The sequence below is a fragment of the Nyctereutes procyonoides genome, unplaced genomic scaffold (genome assembly GCF_905146905.1).
Source record: "Nyctereutes procyonoides isolate TBG_1078 unplaced genomic scaffold, NYPRO_anot_genome, whole genome shotgun sequence".
NCBI lineage: Eukaryota > Metazoa > Chordata > Mammalia > Carnivora > Canidae > Nyctereutes > Nyctereutes procyonoides.
In genome coordinates this window covers 31,814,402-31,830,224 of record NW_026575140.1, presented here as the reverse complement: position 1 = coordinate 31,830,224, position 15,823 = coordinate 31,814,402, and the positions used below count along the sequence as shown (strand labels likewise).

Here is a 15,823-nt window from a genome sequence, read left to right as displayed (position 1 = left end):
GGTGAGGGGAGCATTACCAACAGTGAGATCAAGAGAAGTTTCTGGGAGGTAATGACATCTAAGCCAGCTCTTGAAGGACAGGAAACATTTTGTTCTTAATTTTAAACATTGTAACAATTACACAATTAACATATAGTCACTGGAGAAAAACTGAAATTTACCTAAGTATAATAAAGAAAAAAGTTATAGTACCCTGAAATCTCATTGCTCAGTATAGATCACTGTTAATATTTAAATTCATATTCCTAAAGGTACCTCCCCATCCCATGTTTCAGGGACACATCAGTATGGGCAACACGCACACGTCTACATCATGTCATTATCTACATGGCAGTCCATGCCACATCTGGACCAACAGATGTGGCTCAGCTCTTTGTGGCTGGAATGTTCCATAGTGATGGGATCTCCAGGGAATTTGCTGGTCAGGACCCAGAAAACCTCACTCTGAGCCTCTGGACCCCGCACAGCAAATGGACACAGCCTTTCTAAAATAGCCACACAGAAACTAAGAGAGGGAGTGGAAATGACACAGAGGCCCTGAAAGGTGCCGGGTGCAGATGGTGGATTAAACACAACACATATGCTCCTTCTGCAAAGCCCACTCCAACCACAGAAAAGAGATTTTAAGAGACATCTACCCATGAGGGTGGAGAGGACAGGCAAGGGCAAATCAGCCACAGATTTTTGAAAGCCCACTCGCAGATGGACCCACGGTGACTGGCTCACAGACCAGAGTGACAGCTCTGAACAGAGAGTGTGGAAGGTAGGATTTTACTGTATTTAATACAAGAGCATCCCAAACTCAGGAGTGGCCATGAAAGCAAGCCTGAGACGAGGGATGCAGGAATGGCTGCCATCAAGAAGACAGCATGAAACGAGGTCATGAGGGAGACAGATGCCTAGATGCTCCCTGCCCCCCTTCTCAGGTCAGCAAATGTCCAAAGGCCTATTCCCCAGAGTGCAGGCAGCCATGACTTGATAATGACTGCAGGGATCTCAACTTGGCCCCCAGAATGCCAGCAACTGGACCTGCCTCACTCCCCGGAGGAACCTGCCTGGGCCTCAGAGTGGTCCCTAAGGATGCCGACACCCAGTGCTTCCAGGATCACCCTCCTGTGGGTGTCAAATGCAGCAAGTTCTCCCTTACCTCAGATCTTCCAACCAACTCTATCCTCCCTGCTTCAGATCACGAACAGGTGACCAAGGATCCACAGGAGACTAAAAGGAATAGAGCGAAGCCACCTGGAGGATACACAGAGCATACACAGAGCACGTGAACAGAAGGAAACATCATAGTAACCATCAGCTTCGAAAAACAAAGAGCAGAGCAAATAGGGGGCAGGAAATCTGTAACAAAATATTTCCAGAAAACTTCCCAGAACTGAAAGACATAAGCTCCCAGATTGAAAGAACCCACAGTGGAGGAAACCAGACACACACCAGAGTGCAGCACTGGATACAGCAGAATGCTTGGGACACAGAAGATTTTGTAGGATTCCCAAGACGAAAACGCAGGTAGCACACAAGCCACAAGGGAATGGGTTCTCCTCACTTTTCATTGGCTACTCTGGAAGCAAGAAGACAAGGGGCGATGTTCTTATGGTACCGGATGAAAAGCATCTATAGTCTAGAATTCCACACCCAGCCAAACTATCACTCCGGGGCGGGGGGTGGAGGAATAAGTGCACTTTCAGACATGCATGCTCCTCAAAAATGTATCTCCTGGTTTATGAGAAGTTCTTAGAGGATGTGCTCCACCGACAGGAGAGTAAGCCAAGATAACGCGGGCACGGGGGAGTGAATGAGCCAGGGGAAGCCCACATGGGGTGGCAGCTTCGGCTCCTGGAGTGATGACCACGGCTGGGATGAGGAGGACAGGAGGGATGTGGAGGACAGCCGGTCCCCATCGGAGCAGCATGTGAGGACAGCCACTGCCAATGTCCCTGCAGTGACTGACCCTAGCTTGTCCTGACCACGTGTGGATGAAGTCCCTGTCTCCCCTGCTGCCTGTGTGAATTTTCTCATGGCTGCTGTGACAAATTGCCACAAACTCAGTGGCTGAACTCAGCACACTTTACCATTTTGCAGTTCTGCAGATGGAAAATCTGGGCAAAAATCGAAAGATTTGCAGGGCTGGCTTCCTGTGTGGAGGGTCTAGCACACAGTTGTTGTCTTTTCTGGCTGCAGAAAGCCACCTGCATTCCTTGGCTTGGGACTCTCATCCAATTCAAAGCCAGTTGACTCTTTTTGCCTCCCTCTACCACATGTCATGTCCCTTGTGACTCTATCGAGCCCACCAGGATCATACCGGATGAACTCCCTACCTCAAGGTTGGCTCATTGACTGTCTTAACTCCATCTTCAGGCTTCATCTGCACCACCTCACCCCCATCCCCCTGCACTGATTTCCTGCCCCCCTTCCCTCCCTCCTTCTGCTCCAGCCACCTGGCCACTTGTGCCTCAGGGCCTCAGCACTGGATGTTCCCTATGCCCAAATGTTGTTCCCTAGACACGCCCAGTGTTCTTGTCTCAGTTTGCCACGTCTCTGCTCAAATGTCACCACCACCCCAGAGACGTCTTTCTTGGCCATGCTCCTCACCTCATCTCCCTCCTAAATTATCCCCAGTAGCATGCAGAGACTTTGCACCTGCCCTGCAGAGTCCTCAAGTATCCTGCTCACTGCTGCCTCCCCTGTGAGAACATGAGCTCCGTGGGGAGGATGCCTGTGTCTGTTTTGGCCACGGCTTCTTCCCTGGGGCTCTGGCCATGCTGGCACATGCTAGGTGTGCAGGGAATGTATGCTGCTTGAACTAATAAAAGGTCCAGGCTGTAACTAGTCAGCCCAAATTCCCCCTGGCTTCCGACTGAGGGTCTTCTGTTAAAATCCAGGGGCTGGAGAGCTAGACTCTGATCTGGCTCATCCCTTGAAACCTTCACCTGCCCAAGCCACCACCACCTTTCCTTCCACAGCTAGGCAGACAACCAGCAACCTGCTTGCTCTTTCTCAGATCTGGACACTTCATATAAATAGAGTCGTACAACACGTGGCCTTTTGTGACTAGCTTCTCTCACTAAGCACCACGTTTGCAGATGTGTCAGTGTCCCATTCTTTCCAGTGGTCAAATGACAATCCACAGGTGTGAATGGACCACATGTCACCTACCCTTTGCGATGATTTTAATGCTCCTCACTCATTTCAACCTGATTAAACTCTGCAGCCAGACTCACATTTCCAGGGATCTGTATTAGGTGGTGAAGCTTAAACCGAGTCAAGAAGATGGTTAACACAAAAAGCCCGGTAACACTTAACCCTGGGCTGGTGGGAAGGGGATGCAATTGTGGGGTGGGGGTGATGCACAGATAGGAATATGGTCATGTATTTGGACTTCCCCAAGGTGCTGGGCCAGCGCTCACGTGATCCCTTTCACGCTGCACACAGACATCTTGTACACTCCTCTCCCTATATGCTCAGTTCCAAATCCAATAAGGATTTAAAGTTGAGCACGAAGCTTTTAAACAAATATGCTCAGGGGTGATCTTTTAATGCCAGGTGTATTGAGATACAATTCACATATCACAACATTGACCATTTTAAAGTGAACGTCTCAGTAGTATTTATACATCCACAGTGTTGTACAACCATCTCAACCAGCTGGTTCCAGAGCATCTTCATCACATCTAGAAGGAGCCCCACATCTATTATGAGCAGTCACCCCCCAACACACACTTACTCCTGCCCCAGTGTCTGGCAACCACTCATCCAACTTCTCTCCCTATGGATTTGCCCATCCTGGATACTTCATATAAATGGACTCATATATCACGTGGCCTTTCATGACCAGCTTCTGTCACTGAGAATGATGTTGAGTTCATTCAAGTTGCAGCGTGTGGCAGGACTTTGTTCCTTTTTATGACCATAGATTCCTCCATGGTAAGGGTAAACCATATCTCATTCCCCCATTAAAGGTGATTTTTTTCTGTTCCTCATTCATTTCAAAGTGATTCCTCTGTAGCCAGCATCACTGGAGACTCTGGAGAAGCCAAAGGACCTTCAGCTCCCACTGGGGTCTGCAGAAATTCTCCGGGAAGCTTGAACAGTCTTCCAGCCTCCGAACTTACTGTTCAGAAGCAAAGCTTTACAGCGATTCATGGGGTTGAAATGGTAAGAACCTGGGCGAATGTAGGCAGGCCTTGCTGGAGTCCTGGGCTGAGCAGAGAGACAGGAGTGGTGAGGCCGAGGCCAGCACTGCCTCCCTTGTTTTGCAGAAAGCGCGCGCGCGCGCACACACACAAGGAAATCGGCAGAGGCTGATCTGATCGGGAAGGCAGCCTTCAATGAATGACATCATTCGGAGAACATAAATCTTGGTTTGTATGATTTATTTATGTTAAGAAATCCACATATGATGCTGAGTTCTCAATGGCTTTGTTTAAGCGATGGTTTTTCCTTTTTAGTGAAAGTTGGAAGATGGTAAACAGCTCCAGCTGTAAAAATTAAAGGCGGAGGTGAAGCCAAGGTGATTATTACACAAAAATGCTGAGTGGGGAGGGTATTTGGCCCTTCCATCCTCTAAAATGGAAATTACTCTCTGCCACAATGTGCCATGAACAATTACCTGCTGTTTATTAATTAACCCCTTTTAACAGCACCACATTTCTGCTAGAAACTGTTATTTCTCTAATGTGAAAACTGGCTTACTCGTGTTTATTAGAACAACTATGTCCCATGTGGTCCAGGCTCAACACACACTTAACTGACACATATTTTTTTATGATTGGAAATGCCTTGGTAGAAGCCTCGACACTGAGCATCACTTGCTTGGCATGTTAGCCCTGAACTGAGCCTGTGAAGCCACCGGCTGAGGTGGGGGGATGGTGGAGCCTGTCCCAGTGAGGGCCAAAGAACAGTTCTGGGGTGTCTGCCCTTGAAGGTATGTGTTGGGAAGGAGAAGGGGACCTGGACTTCCCAGCAAGGGCTGGACTCAGAGGAAATACGTATCGCAAGTGGCTCAGTCTTTCTGGACACCCACAAACAAATATCCTGGTGGTTGTCGGGAGCAAGTGGGTGACCACGATGCCAGCACACCCTCTGGGGCTCACACTCTTGGCACTGCCAAGAAACTCAAGAAGGCATTCCAAACACAGATCCCTCTGCAGCAGTGCCTCTGTTGAGCACACACCCTGGAGCCCATCACTTGGCTGTTCATGTCACTGGAGGAGGGCTTTGTGGTCAGACAGATGGATCTCACTCTCCTGCCTTGATGACATGTCCCTGTACCTCTAAGCACCAGTTTTCCATTTGTAAGGTGCAAACCATTATAGTTCCTACCACACGGGATCATTGTGAGGGCCACACAGTGCCATGACACAGCAGAGACCAGCTGTGGGGCAGAGGCCAGCATCCTGCCTGGCACGGGAGCCCCGGCCACCTGTGTTCCACCACTGCAAGCCAGGGAGCCCCACAGATAGACCAAGTTTCTCTTTCTGCCATCACCCTCTGCCCCCATCATCCCGCAGAGGCCCCCTTGAGCAAGCTAGCTGCCTTTTCCAGCATGCAGCTAGGTACCTGGGTGGCTTGCTCACTGCTGTGTCCCCATCACGTGGGACTGGATCAGGCTGCTGAAGCAGGGCAGCCCTTTGCAAGTCGGGATAGGTGAAGGACAGGTCACTAAGACTCAGGTGCTCAGTGCAGGGCTGCTGCCTCCACTGTGATGTCCAGTAAGATCACCGCTCCCCCCATTGCCTCTGGTCTTTGGGGCTGAAATCAGATCTAAAGATCACTTCCTTCTCACTCAGTGCTCTTCATTCATTACTGACTCATTCTTTTATTCACGAAGGCTCCCAAACTTGGGCCAGCCCTGTGGCTTTGTAGAGGCACAAGATGCCCTGGAACTGCAGGTCTGCTGAGGAGAAATAGGCCCTGTATTTACCAGTACTACAGGACAGCCAGTTCCAGGAGCACTCCACCTTATAGAGGGGCCTCTGGCCATATGTCAGCGCATGCAAGATTGCTGCAGTGTGATCCCAGAGCCTCGGCCTCCTGGAGAGGAGGAGTAGACCTGGGGGGAGGGGGGAACTACTGATCGCCAGTGCCAGGAGACCAGGTGAGACTAGGGCAGGCCAAGATTGAGAGGGTGGGGCCTGGCTCTGGGAGCCCAATAAGACCTGCATGGGTGATGGGATCTGAAGTCCCCAGGAGCCCTGTTCTTCCTGGTCTGACTTGCCCTCTGTGTCTAGCCAGGGAGTGAGCAGCTCCTTTCTGTGACCCCAACTCAGAGCTCCTAGACAGACCTGGGTTCTGGATGAGGAGGAGTTAGAGGGTGCAGGGATCCCTACCAATGACAGCTCCAACAACCGAGATCCCCCCAGGAAGTGCCAGCCCTCATCTGCATGCAGTTGTCTCCACAATACCCTGCTTGTTTTCCTCCATACTACACATTATGAATTCAGGGTGCCCAGTAAGCTGGGGGCTGAGAGCAGGGAAGGACCGTAAGGAGGGAGTCAGGAAGAAGTTGGGTCTGACTCCCTAAAGTTTTGTCTTTACCCTCCACCTGGACTGTCTTCTCGACCTAGGCCTGGAGGGGAACAGGGAAGGCCATGTGCCCAATCCCTTTGGAGTTCTCCACCCTGAACTCCCATCCTAATTCTGTGGCTCTCCTGGGGGTGAGGGGGTCTGTCCCATAAATGAAGAGCTGCTCACAGCCAGGACCCTGCCCTCTTCACCCTAGCACAGACCTGGCACACAGTGGGTCCTCAGTGAGGTCTCTTCACTGGCCTGGGCTGCAGTGGGTGCATGGGTCTGTGCTGGGTGCAGGTGTGTTCCTGCCATCTGGGCCTCCGGTATTCCTTCACTGGAGCTTCCTCCAGGATGCAGGAGGGAAGGAGGGCTGGGGAACTGGACACTGCAAGCCCTGCAGGTGTTAAAGTTTAGGCATCAGGCACCAGAGCCAAGAGAGGCTGGGCCCTGCTCCATTCCTAGAGCCCGAGGGTCATGGGCAGAGGCGCCTGGGGCAGGGGCAGGAGGCCGGGTCCTGGGAGACAGAGGGAGGGTGGGGCTCCCTGATTCCGGTTATTCTGCAGGAGAGGTAAGTTTTCCCTCCCCCAGAGGCAATCCTGGTTTTCATCAGCTCCGCTCCCCTCAGTACTAGTTTAGAATGGCGGCAGGGGAGAGGGTGTCCCTCCGGGCATCCCCTTGGCCACCGCATTTCCCTTCCCCTCCCTCCCTCCCTCGGACCTGCCCAGGGTAGAGCGCAGTCGGCCGGGCCCTCCCGTTGGGTCCCTACCCCCAGCCCCGCAGTCACCCTTACGTGGGGTGGAGTGCGGCGACCGCAAGCCCAAGGTCACGCCTTCTTGGCCCCGCCCAGACGGGCCGGGACTAGCCTGCTCAGGCGCCCGGAACCAGCCGCCGCCCCAGCGTGGGGAGGAGGAGGGAGAGGGGGAGTACTCCCTCCTGGGAGCTCACCTGGGACTAAGGCCTCTGCCGCCCGTCCTCGCCCCTGCAGCCCCGGATCCGCCCTCCACGGGGTTTGGGGAGCCCGGTAGTACGGCCCGACAGTAGGGCGGCTGGGGTGTTCGGCCTCCCTGCATCGCGGCGCGGAGGAACGCGCAGGGGTGGAGAGGAGCCGCCCAGCCGGCGGGGCTGGACCCTCACCCCCTCCACCGAGCCCTGGAGGGGACGCGGGATGCACCGCGGGACAGGCCGGGGCCCTTCCAGTCTGGGCACCGCCTCTGGGCCTCGACCGGCAAACGGCCCCAGGTGTGGGCTGCGCTAGCCCCTCCAGGGTTCCCAACAGTCCGTCGGTTCTCCGACCCACCCGCAGAAGCCAGCGAGAGGGGCGCGGGAAAGTGGGGCGCCACTTCACAGATGCTGCAGCCGAGGCGGGAAGCAATCCCCGCAGGGCATTTGCCGGGTTACGTCTGCGTCCTGTCGGCCCGCAGGACCGAAGGCGAAATTCGGTTTCCAAACTAAGAGGGTGGCCGGTGTGGGAGCAGGGACCAGAGCCGAGAGAGGACAGAGAGGAGGGGCTTTGCAAGCCGGCCTGTGGATCGCGGCGCAGGCCGACCCGGAGCGTCTGCGAAGTTACCAGGAGGCTGGGCCGTGTCTCGGGGTCTGGGGCGTTTGGGGAGGCGGAGGGCGGACTCCCACGCAGCGGCCCCGGGACTCGGGCGCCGGGATAGCGACCCGGCTTGCTCTTTCCGTGGCCGCCACGGCCCTGCGGGAGCTCAGCGGGAACCGGGGCAGGAGGCGGCCGCGTCCACGCGGGTAGCGTCCTTCGGAGCCACGGCACCACCTCCGCGGCGCGAAGCTCCGCGGCGCTGCTGGGCCGGGCGCTCGGGGGAACGCGGTGGCTCCCGGCGCGCAGGCGGGCGGCCCGAGCGTGAGCGCCGCGCGAAGTCCCCGCTCCGGGCGGCGCAGGACCGGCGCAGGGGTCGGCGTCGGCGCAAACCGGCCACGGCATTCGTTGGCGGGTGTTGAGAGGTCCGGGATGGAGAGGAAGCGTGGGAACGATTCGGTTCGCTGCTCCCGCAGTAGAAGCCGGAGCCCGCGCGCAGCTGCAGGAGCCCCGCTGCGGAGCCGCCGCGTAGTCCCGGCCACCGTGCGCGCAGCCGGGGGAAGCAACATTCGGGGGGCTTCCTGCACTTCGTGACAGCCGGCTTGGGCCCGGGATCCGGGCTGGAGCCAACTCCCTCCCCGGGAATTCAAATGGGGAGCTCAGGCCCACAGCTTCGATCTCTTAAATTAAAAACAAAACAAACAAAAATATTCCTGATTACGCCCCCAAATGCACGTGGCAGGCCCCAGGTGCCGTCGCGCACGCATCTGAGCGCTCTGGAGAGATAGTTGCCCCACCCAGGACTCGGGGATGTAGATTAGGGACGAAAAATCTTTCGGGGGCCCTCCCAAGAGGCTGTCCATCTGCAAGGAACCATGTCCTCCTGCCTGTGAAGGAAGTAGGTTTCCAAACATCTGGGGTTTGTTCGAAATCGACTACATGGTTCGCATTCCTGGGACGTCTTGGTTGAGAGTGCCCCGATGCTCTCAGGACGCGCTCCAGAGCAGGGAGTGGTCGTGGGCACCCGGAGACCTTGACTGTGAGCAGCACAGGGAACAAACAGCCTTGCCACACCACTCTGTGAACTCGCTGGGCCAGAAATCAGAGCCTGTGGGCCCCGTTGTCCTCCAAAGTTAGCTGGGTCACAGCCAGCTTCCCTGGGCTCTGCGTAGGAAGAAAGGCAAAAGGGGGCCTGGAATATTAACCCCAGAGCCTTGGGGGTGGTTGTGGTGGCCCCGGTCTGGAGCTGAGGCACCCACTCTGGAACAGTGTGGAGGCCACCCTGGGGAGGACAAATTCTCCCAGAGACAGTCCATGCCCCAACCCTTCCCCCTTTCTAGACCAAACACTCAAGCTAGCTATTGGCCCCAGGGCTGGAAGGCAGGGCATCCAGCCTGCACTGAGCCCCCTGCTGGGTGCCAGGACCACCTCCGTGTCCGTGGAGTGGGAACCAAACCAGATTGTCCCCAAGCATCCCTGGTGGTCTCTAAGCCTTCTGTTGCTCAAATCTGGGAGACATTTCCACCTAACATAGGGCAGGAGAATGTGTCTAGAGAGGGAGACCCCCATCTCAGCCTGTGATGGGGGTGGGCTGAGGACTGGTAGTCTGGACCCTTTCAGGGCAGCAGATCTCCAGAGAGAGCCCATATGTAAACTAAGGGTGGTGTGCTGTTGTTCTTTTAGCTACTCACTTTTTCTGAGCAGGAACTGGAGGGTGAGCAAAGCCTGACCTGGAATCCAATTGAGGCCAGAGACTGAGTGCCTGGAAGCCTTTGGCCAAATTTCAGGGGCACAGATAGGGCTAGGGGCCAGGGAGAGGGGGCAGTGAGAATCTGTCTGGGTCAGTGCACCTGGCCTACGGGGCCTTCCCATTCCCACCTGCCAGTGCACAAGCTGAAGCTGGGCTCTGCGTGGACAGGTGACTGGGCTGGTTAGGACCCTGCACCTTCCGGTACACACATGCCACAATGCAGACCTCTCCAGAGTCCAAGCCTTTCGAGTTGGCAGGGGATGTGAGTCCTAGCCAAGCAAAGGGACCCTCTCACCCAAGACACTAAGCTCTGGGAGTCCCCAGTATCCTTGGGAGTTCAGGCAGTATCGTTACTCAAGGCTTCCGGGGCGTCCTGGAGTTGGTGACCTGCTTCCTGGCTGCCTGCTATAATGCTTACTGCAGCACTGAGGGCCAGCTTGCTCATGGTCCCAAACCCAGCCCCTTCCCAAAAGAGTTTAAATGGTCCTGGGTCTCCAGCAGCACCTCCCTGCTGGCCTGAAAGGCTGTGTAGGCAGAGCTCCTGTCTCAAGTGGGACTCCAGGCTGTGGCAAAGGCAGGGAGAAAGTCCTCTGTCCAGTACCCTGGACCCCAGCAACAAAGTCGGTTCCAAAACCGAATAGCCTGAAGGATGTGTCCCTGTAGCCCACACCTCACGGGCCTCTGGTCTGTGGACCACTCGGCCCACAGTAGGAAGCCAAGGTTAGTGGCAGCACTCCCACACCCCAGTGCCAGGTCCCCTAAGCCAGTCACAAGACTCCCTGAAGCTTGGCAAGGTTTGAAAAGTGCCCTCCAACCTTTCAGTATCAACAAGCTGAAAAGCACTCCTCTTCCTGTTTCACCCTCACGGGGCCCATACCTGTTCCCCCATGTCCCAGTCCCCAAATGTCTGCAACGTTGGGCTGCGGTCTGGACCCACGTCTGGTTCCCTCTTCTTCACCCTTCTCTCTGTGGACTCTGCAAAGCCTGACCTGTTCTCGGTTCTAAATCCGGCCACGCGGGGGCAGGGCCCGGCCAGGCCAGGGCCGTGGCCTTGGGGACAGTCTGCCCAGGCTCCTGCAACAGCCTGGGGCTGATGGGAGTGAGTGCGCTGCCGGAGCTGCTTCGGCAGGCACCTGGGGATGTCAGCAGCTAAGCCATCTCCCGTCATTTCCGAGCCCTGGTTCTTTCTCCCCAGGCAGACCCGGAGCTGCAGCCCCTACCCCCGCCCCAGGGCCCTGGCAGGGGGCAGAGAAGAGACAGTGCAGCCTCCCACCTGCCCTCCTTCCCCAGGCCCTGGAAAGGGGTGCAGTCCCAGAGTCTAGAGAGTGTCCTGGCCCAGCTTGGCCAGGATCCAGAAGATTTTAATCACCTTCCGAGCTGAGACAGAGGGCCAGAGTGAGCTGGGGTGCCCCCAGAAGAAGATTGGGTCTTCTGAAACTTGGAGTCTACTGGGCTGCCTCCAGGCCAGAGGGAAAGGAAGCCTGAACTTGGGTGGGGGGTGGAGGATAGGGTAGGACCTTCTGTGCAGGTGGGAGTACTTCGAAGGCACCACCCTATTCCCCCCAGGCCTCCTACCCAAACTTGCTAGGAGGCTTCCAGCAAGGGGGACCAGGGAGGCTGAGATAGGAGGGTGACCTTGTGTTGTTTCTGGCCAGTGGTGACAGCCAGGTGAGGTCCATGGGCTAAAGCCTGCCCTGGCTGGGGTAAGCAGAACAACTCCCAGTTCTGAGCTCCAGGTTCCTTCCTTCCTCTCCCAGTGACCCCTCACCTTGAGACTGAGTGGGTTCTGAGCCTGCTAGGGGTGGCCCACCCAAACCCCAGAACCTGGCGGCAAGGCCCAAGGAGCCTCTGACCGCGCAGTTCTCCACGAAGCCCACGGGGACAGGCAGAGTGTGGGGTGCGGGGGACAGACCCTCAGAAGGACTCAGGCAAGGGGACTGAGCTGCCCCTGGCGCCCCTGTTGGTGCCGGTGGTCAACACTCACCTAGGGCCAGAAACAGTGGAGGCTGCATTCAGTTCAGGGAGAAACAGCAGGGCGGAGAGTGCCTTCTCCGTCTGGGGCTGCAAGCAGAGTGCAAGGCTGGGCACCCCTGAAACCAACCGTGGACGCTCCGGCCAGTTGAATTCAGACAGGAAGGCAGCTGTGAAGTGCGGAGGCGGGAAGGCCCGGCGCACCGCCGCCTCTGGCTCCCGCCAAGCCCTGTTCTGTGGAACTCTTCCTCGGGGGTAGCACCGGCCACACACCCCTCGCCATCCTGAGCGCCTCCGCTAGGACTCCAGGGTCTCCGTGTTAGTCCTTCCGCCCTTACCCGTTCACCTCTCCCGTGGCGAGGGCTCGGGTGCCGCATGCAGGTCTCCGCGCGGGCACCACTCGTCTCACGGAACGACAAATGGGGCACAACGGGGAGTGGCGCACAGCCAGGAGCCCACCCGCGGCTGCAGAGACCCCAGCAAAGGCTCGACCTCTGCCCCGCTCAGGCTGACTCCGGGGCAGCTTTAGGTCCCTGAGCCCGCAGAGCCCGCGTCCCCGGCAGGGCCGGGGTCAGCGCCTGCGTCGGCCCCCATGTCCCTCTCCAATCTCAGACACACGGGAGGAGTTCCCAGCCCCCTGGCCCGGACGTTTCGAGTTCCCCTCCGCGTCGGAGGGCTGCGAGGTAGAAGCACCCGGTCAGCTCCCGCCCTCGCACTGCCACCTGCTCCGCCGGCCCTCCCGCCCGCTCCTCACCTGGGCCGCGAGTGGCCCCTTCCCCGAGGGTGGCCCAGCTCGGGGGCTCGCGCGGCGGGTACTCACCTGGGGCCCGCCCCCGCGGTGGCCGGGTTCGGACGCCGGCCCCCCGCGCAGCCTCCCCGGTGCCCGCGCGCGCGGCTCTCCGCGGTTCCGCGCGGACGGAGCGCGGCGGGTCCGAGTGTCCCCGGCCGCCGGGATTGTGGCGGAGCGCGGAGCTGGCGGCGCCACCGCTGTTGTTTTTGAGCCGCGGAGCCCGGAGCAGCAGCGCTGGGGTGGGGGCGAAGGGGAGGGGCGGGAGCCGGGCAGGCCGAGGGGGGCGGCGGGGCCCGGAGGGGGCTCCCGAGGAGGCTTCGGCGGAGCCGGGATCGGCGCGCGCGGCGGGGACACCCCCTCGGGCGGGGGCGGGGCGGGGCGGGGGCCGCGGGGAGACGCGGGGAGAAGAGCAGGCCGGGGCGACGCGGGACGCAAAGCTTTTTAATTAGGAATAAAATGCCATAAAACGGAGCCAACCCAGCCAGACCCGCGTCCGAACTGTGGGCGCGTCCCCCGCCGTCCCCCCCCCCGTCCTGGGAAGGGGCGCGGACCCGCGCCGCCGCCACTCCGCCCGCGGCCGGCGCAGGGGCAGGGTGGGGGCATCGTCACCTCGCCTCCGGGGCCACCTGGGTCCTTTTAAAGTGTCCGGGGTGCGGGCCCCGGGCGGGAGCGCCGAGCACGGAATGTGTTCTTAAAGGGCCAGTTCCGAGCTGCGCTGGAAAGGGGAGGGGGGAGAGGGGGCGGGGGGGGGGAGAGATAAGTGAGAGGAAGACCGGGAAGGCCGAGGAGAGCCCCCCAATCCCGCGCCGAGGCGGCGGCGGCGACGGCGGCGCGACGATGAGGATGATGAATACATTGCAAAGTTTTTTTGGCCCCGGCGAGGGGTGTCAGATTGAGTGCTGTGTGCGCATGTGCGAAGGTGTCCAAACTGACAATGCTGGGGAGATGAAGATAGTGTGTAGCTGCTTCTGGACTCAAGGAGGAGGAGAGAGATTCCGCGAGCCGACACCATGCGATCCAAGGCGAGGGCGAGGAAGCTAGCCAAAAGTAAGTCTCCCGCGCTCGGCCGCGCCGCGCCGCCGGGTCCGGGCCGCGGGGCCGGGGCGCCCGGGCCAGGGGTGCGCGTCGGGGCGCGGCCGGCGCGCCCTGGGCTCCCGGCCCTCCGGTCGGCCGCGCGGCCCGGGGGCTGCTCCGCCTCCCGCGCTCCGGGGCGGCCGGGCTCGGCGCAGAGGCTCGGGGCGCCCGGGCCGCGCGCTCCCCGAAGGCGCCGGCCCCCTCCTCGCGAACCCCCTCCCCCCCCCAGTGTCAGGCGCTCGGGCCCGGGAACCCGAGGCGCGCGGTGGGGGCCGGGGAGGGGGGCGGAGGGGGAGGGCTGGGGGTGGAGGGGAGCGAAAAGCGAAAGTTAGCGAAAAGTTGACGAAAGGGGAGAGCAACTTTTTCCTCCTCGCTCGCTCTCTCCCTCTCTCTCTCGGAGTGGCTCTCAGTCCTGGTCAAATCATATTCCGGGCTTTTGAAATAGTGGGCGCTAGAGCACCGCCTTTGGCGTCCGCCAGCTGGGCGCAGAGGAGGGAGACCCCGAGCCGGGGAGGGGGCGGAGGAGGGGGCGCGGGCCGGCGTCCACCGCGCCTCGCGGGCGCAGGGCAGGGGCGGCGGCGCGACAGCCCGGTCGCCTGGGCGGCAACACCGACACGTCCTCCGGGGCCGGCCCCGCGGCCGCCAAGTGTATTCCCGCCCGGTGCCCCGCGCGGCGGCGGGCGCTCCTCCGGGACTCCGGGACTCCGGGACTCCGGGACTCCGGCACCCGCGCGGCCGGCCCAGGAGGGAGCCCGTGCTCCGGCGGGAGGGTCCCCGCCCGGCCGCCTCCCGCCTCCCGCCGCCGCCGCCGCCCCCCGCGCCCCGGCCGCACGCGCAGCCCCGAGGCCCGGAGGGGACGGAGCTGCCCGCGGCGACGCTGCCCGGTCCCCGCTCTTACTTTCTCTTTCGCTCCGTGTCGGGCCGAGCCCCGAGCTCCGCGCGCCCGGCCCGCCGCCCGCCGGGTCCTCGCCGCCGGCCCGGTGCGCCCGCCGCCCGCCCCGCCGCCTGCCGCCGCGCCCGGGCCCCCCGCGCTCCCTCCACTCCCGGACCGCTGGCGCCACCGGCGGGGAGGCCCGCGGGCCCGGGACCGCGGCCCCGGCGGAGGGCAGGTGGGAGCGGCGGAGCCGCGGCGGGGAGAGCGCGGCTCCCGAAGCCCCGGCCGAGGCCCGGCTGCAGCGAAGCGGGAGCGGCGCGCGGGGACGAACCGGCGCCGCGGTGCCAGCCGCCCGCTCCTCCGCCGGCCGCCCGCCCACCCACGCCGGGGCCGCCAGGCCAGCTCCCCTGGGATCCCCGCGCGACCACCAGGCCGCTCCGCCCGCCCCTCTCCCGCCTGACCCTGGCCGGCCGAGCCTCCCCGCACCGGGGCTGAGCCCCCGAGCACGAGCCTGGTGGGCTGGGAACTCCGACACTTTCCGAAGAAGTTGTGCTGTCGTGGTTGGGTCGGCCTGGCTCCCGGGACAGCGGCCCGCGGGGCTAGGCCCGGCGTGCGCCATGGAGCACCGGGGAAAAGCAGCTCCCCGCGCAGGCAGGACGCCCCGGAGCCCCCGAGTTGTGTGGGGCTCCTCCTGGAGGCGCACCTTTCCGGCCGTCTCCCTTGCCCCGTGCTCGGGGCCTCGGCCTCCTCCGTCTCCCCTGACCTCTGGCCCCTCTTGGTGCGAACAAGGCCCCAGTGTTTTGTGGCTGGTGCGCCAGGGCTGGGTGCCCGCTACCTGTGGGCCCGCAGGCCTGGGGGTGTGGGTGTTGGTGTGTGAGCACGGCGGCTTTCTGAGCCTCATTCCTGGGCTGCAGGCTGCCCGGGTCAGGCTCTGGCCGAGGAAGGACCTGCGGCTGGAGCCCTACGGTGGGACGTGCAGCCGCGCTCTGGCTGGGCCTTCGCTGTAAGCGAGAGGCGGCTCAGAGCCCCCAGCGCAGCCCTGGAAACAGCCAAGCGTCCTGCACTCGACTCGGCTCCCTGCCTGCTCCACCCCAACAGGTGGGGAAGAGGGCCCTGCTGGCTCTTCTCACCACTTGGAATGGGTGCCTGGCCCTGAGACCAGGGGACCAGAATCGAAGATAGGGCAGAGCACAGGTCTCCCTGTCCTGGGAGTCCTTGGTGAGAAGGAGCCAAAGCGGGACAAGTGTGTCCGGCCCAGACCCTGCTGGAGCCCGCAGGAGCAAGCGCTGGAAACCCCTCACAGCCGGGACA

The 15,823-nt window shown here is 60.5% G+C and overlaps 2 protein-coding genes across 6 annotated transcripts in view; one reads left to right on the top strand and one right to left on the bottom strand.

Annotated features, from left to right (window-relative positions):
- Positions 1–3,543: 3,543 nt before the first annotated feature.
- Positions 3,544–13,141, bottom strand: LOC129497726 (nascent polypeptide-associated complex subunit alpha, muscle-specific form-like). 5 transcript variants are annotated; one of them, XM_055306821.1, is made up of 5 exons: positions 12,595–13,141; positions 11,788–12,178; positions 7,462–8,733; positions 6,735–6,910; positions 3,544–4,484 (listed from the first exon to the last, which is right to left on the bottom strand). In XM_055306821.1, exons 2-4 carry the CDS (start codon positions 11,813–11,815, stop codon positions 6,753–6,755), a joined length of 1,458 nt encoding a protein of 485 aa, XP_055162796.1. In that variant the 5' UTR covers positions 11,816–12,178; positions 12,595–13,141; the 3' UTR covers positions 3,544–4,484; positions 6,735–6,752. The 5 variants fall into 5 exon arrangements, with proteins under 5 accessions (XP_055162796.1, XP_055162800.1, XP_055162797.1 ...); XM_055306825.1 differs by lacking the exon at positions 12,595–13,141 and having other exon boundaries at positions 7,462–9,217; positions 11,788–12,561; XM_055306822.1 differs by lacking the exon at positions 12,595–13,141 and having other exon boundaries at positions 3,544–5,899; positions 11,788–12,561.
- Positions 13,142–13,561: 420 nt separating this feature from the next.
- The window catches only part of PRDM16 (PR/SET domain 16), a 310,797-nt gene continuing 308,535 nt past the window's right edge, over positions 13,562–15,823 (top strand). The window contains exon 1 of the mRNA XM_055306780.1: positions 13,562–13,611. Within this exon, the coding sequence (XP_055162755.1) occupies positions 13,575–13,611 (37 nt within the window). The 5' untranslated portion in view covers positions 13,562–13,574. The remainder of the gene's footprint in view (positions 13,612–15,823) is intronic.

What these genes read in the sequence shown, in the direction of transcription:
- LOC129497726 (XM_055306821.1), bottom strand. Translation starts at nt 11,815, where the DNA reads ATGCAGCCTCCACTGTTTCTGGCCCTAG. An exon ending in TCCACTGTTTCTGGCCCTAG is followed by an intron (nt 8,734 to 11,787) that starts GTGAGTGTTGAC and finishes TTTTAATTTAAG; the next exon opens with AGATCGAAGCTGTGGGCCTG. An exon ending in GGCAGAGGCCTTAGTCCCAG is followed by an intron (nt 6,911 to 7,461) that starts GTGAGCTCCCAG and finishes TAACACCTGCAG; the next exon opens with GGCTTGCAGTGTCCAGTTCC.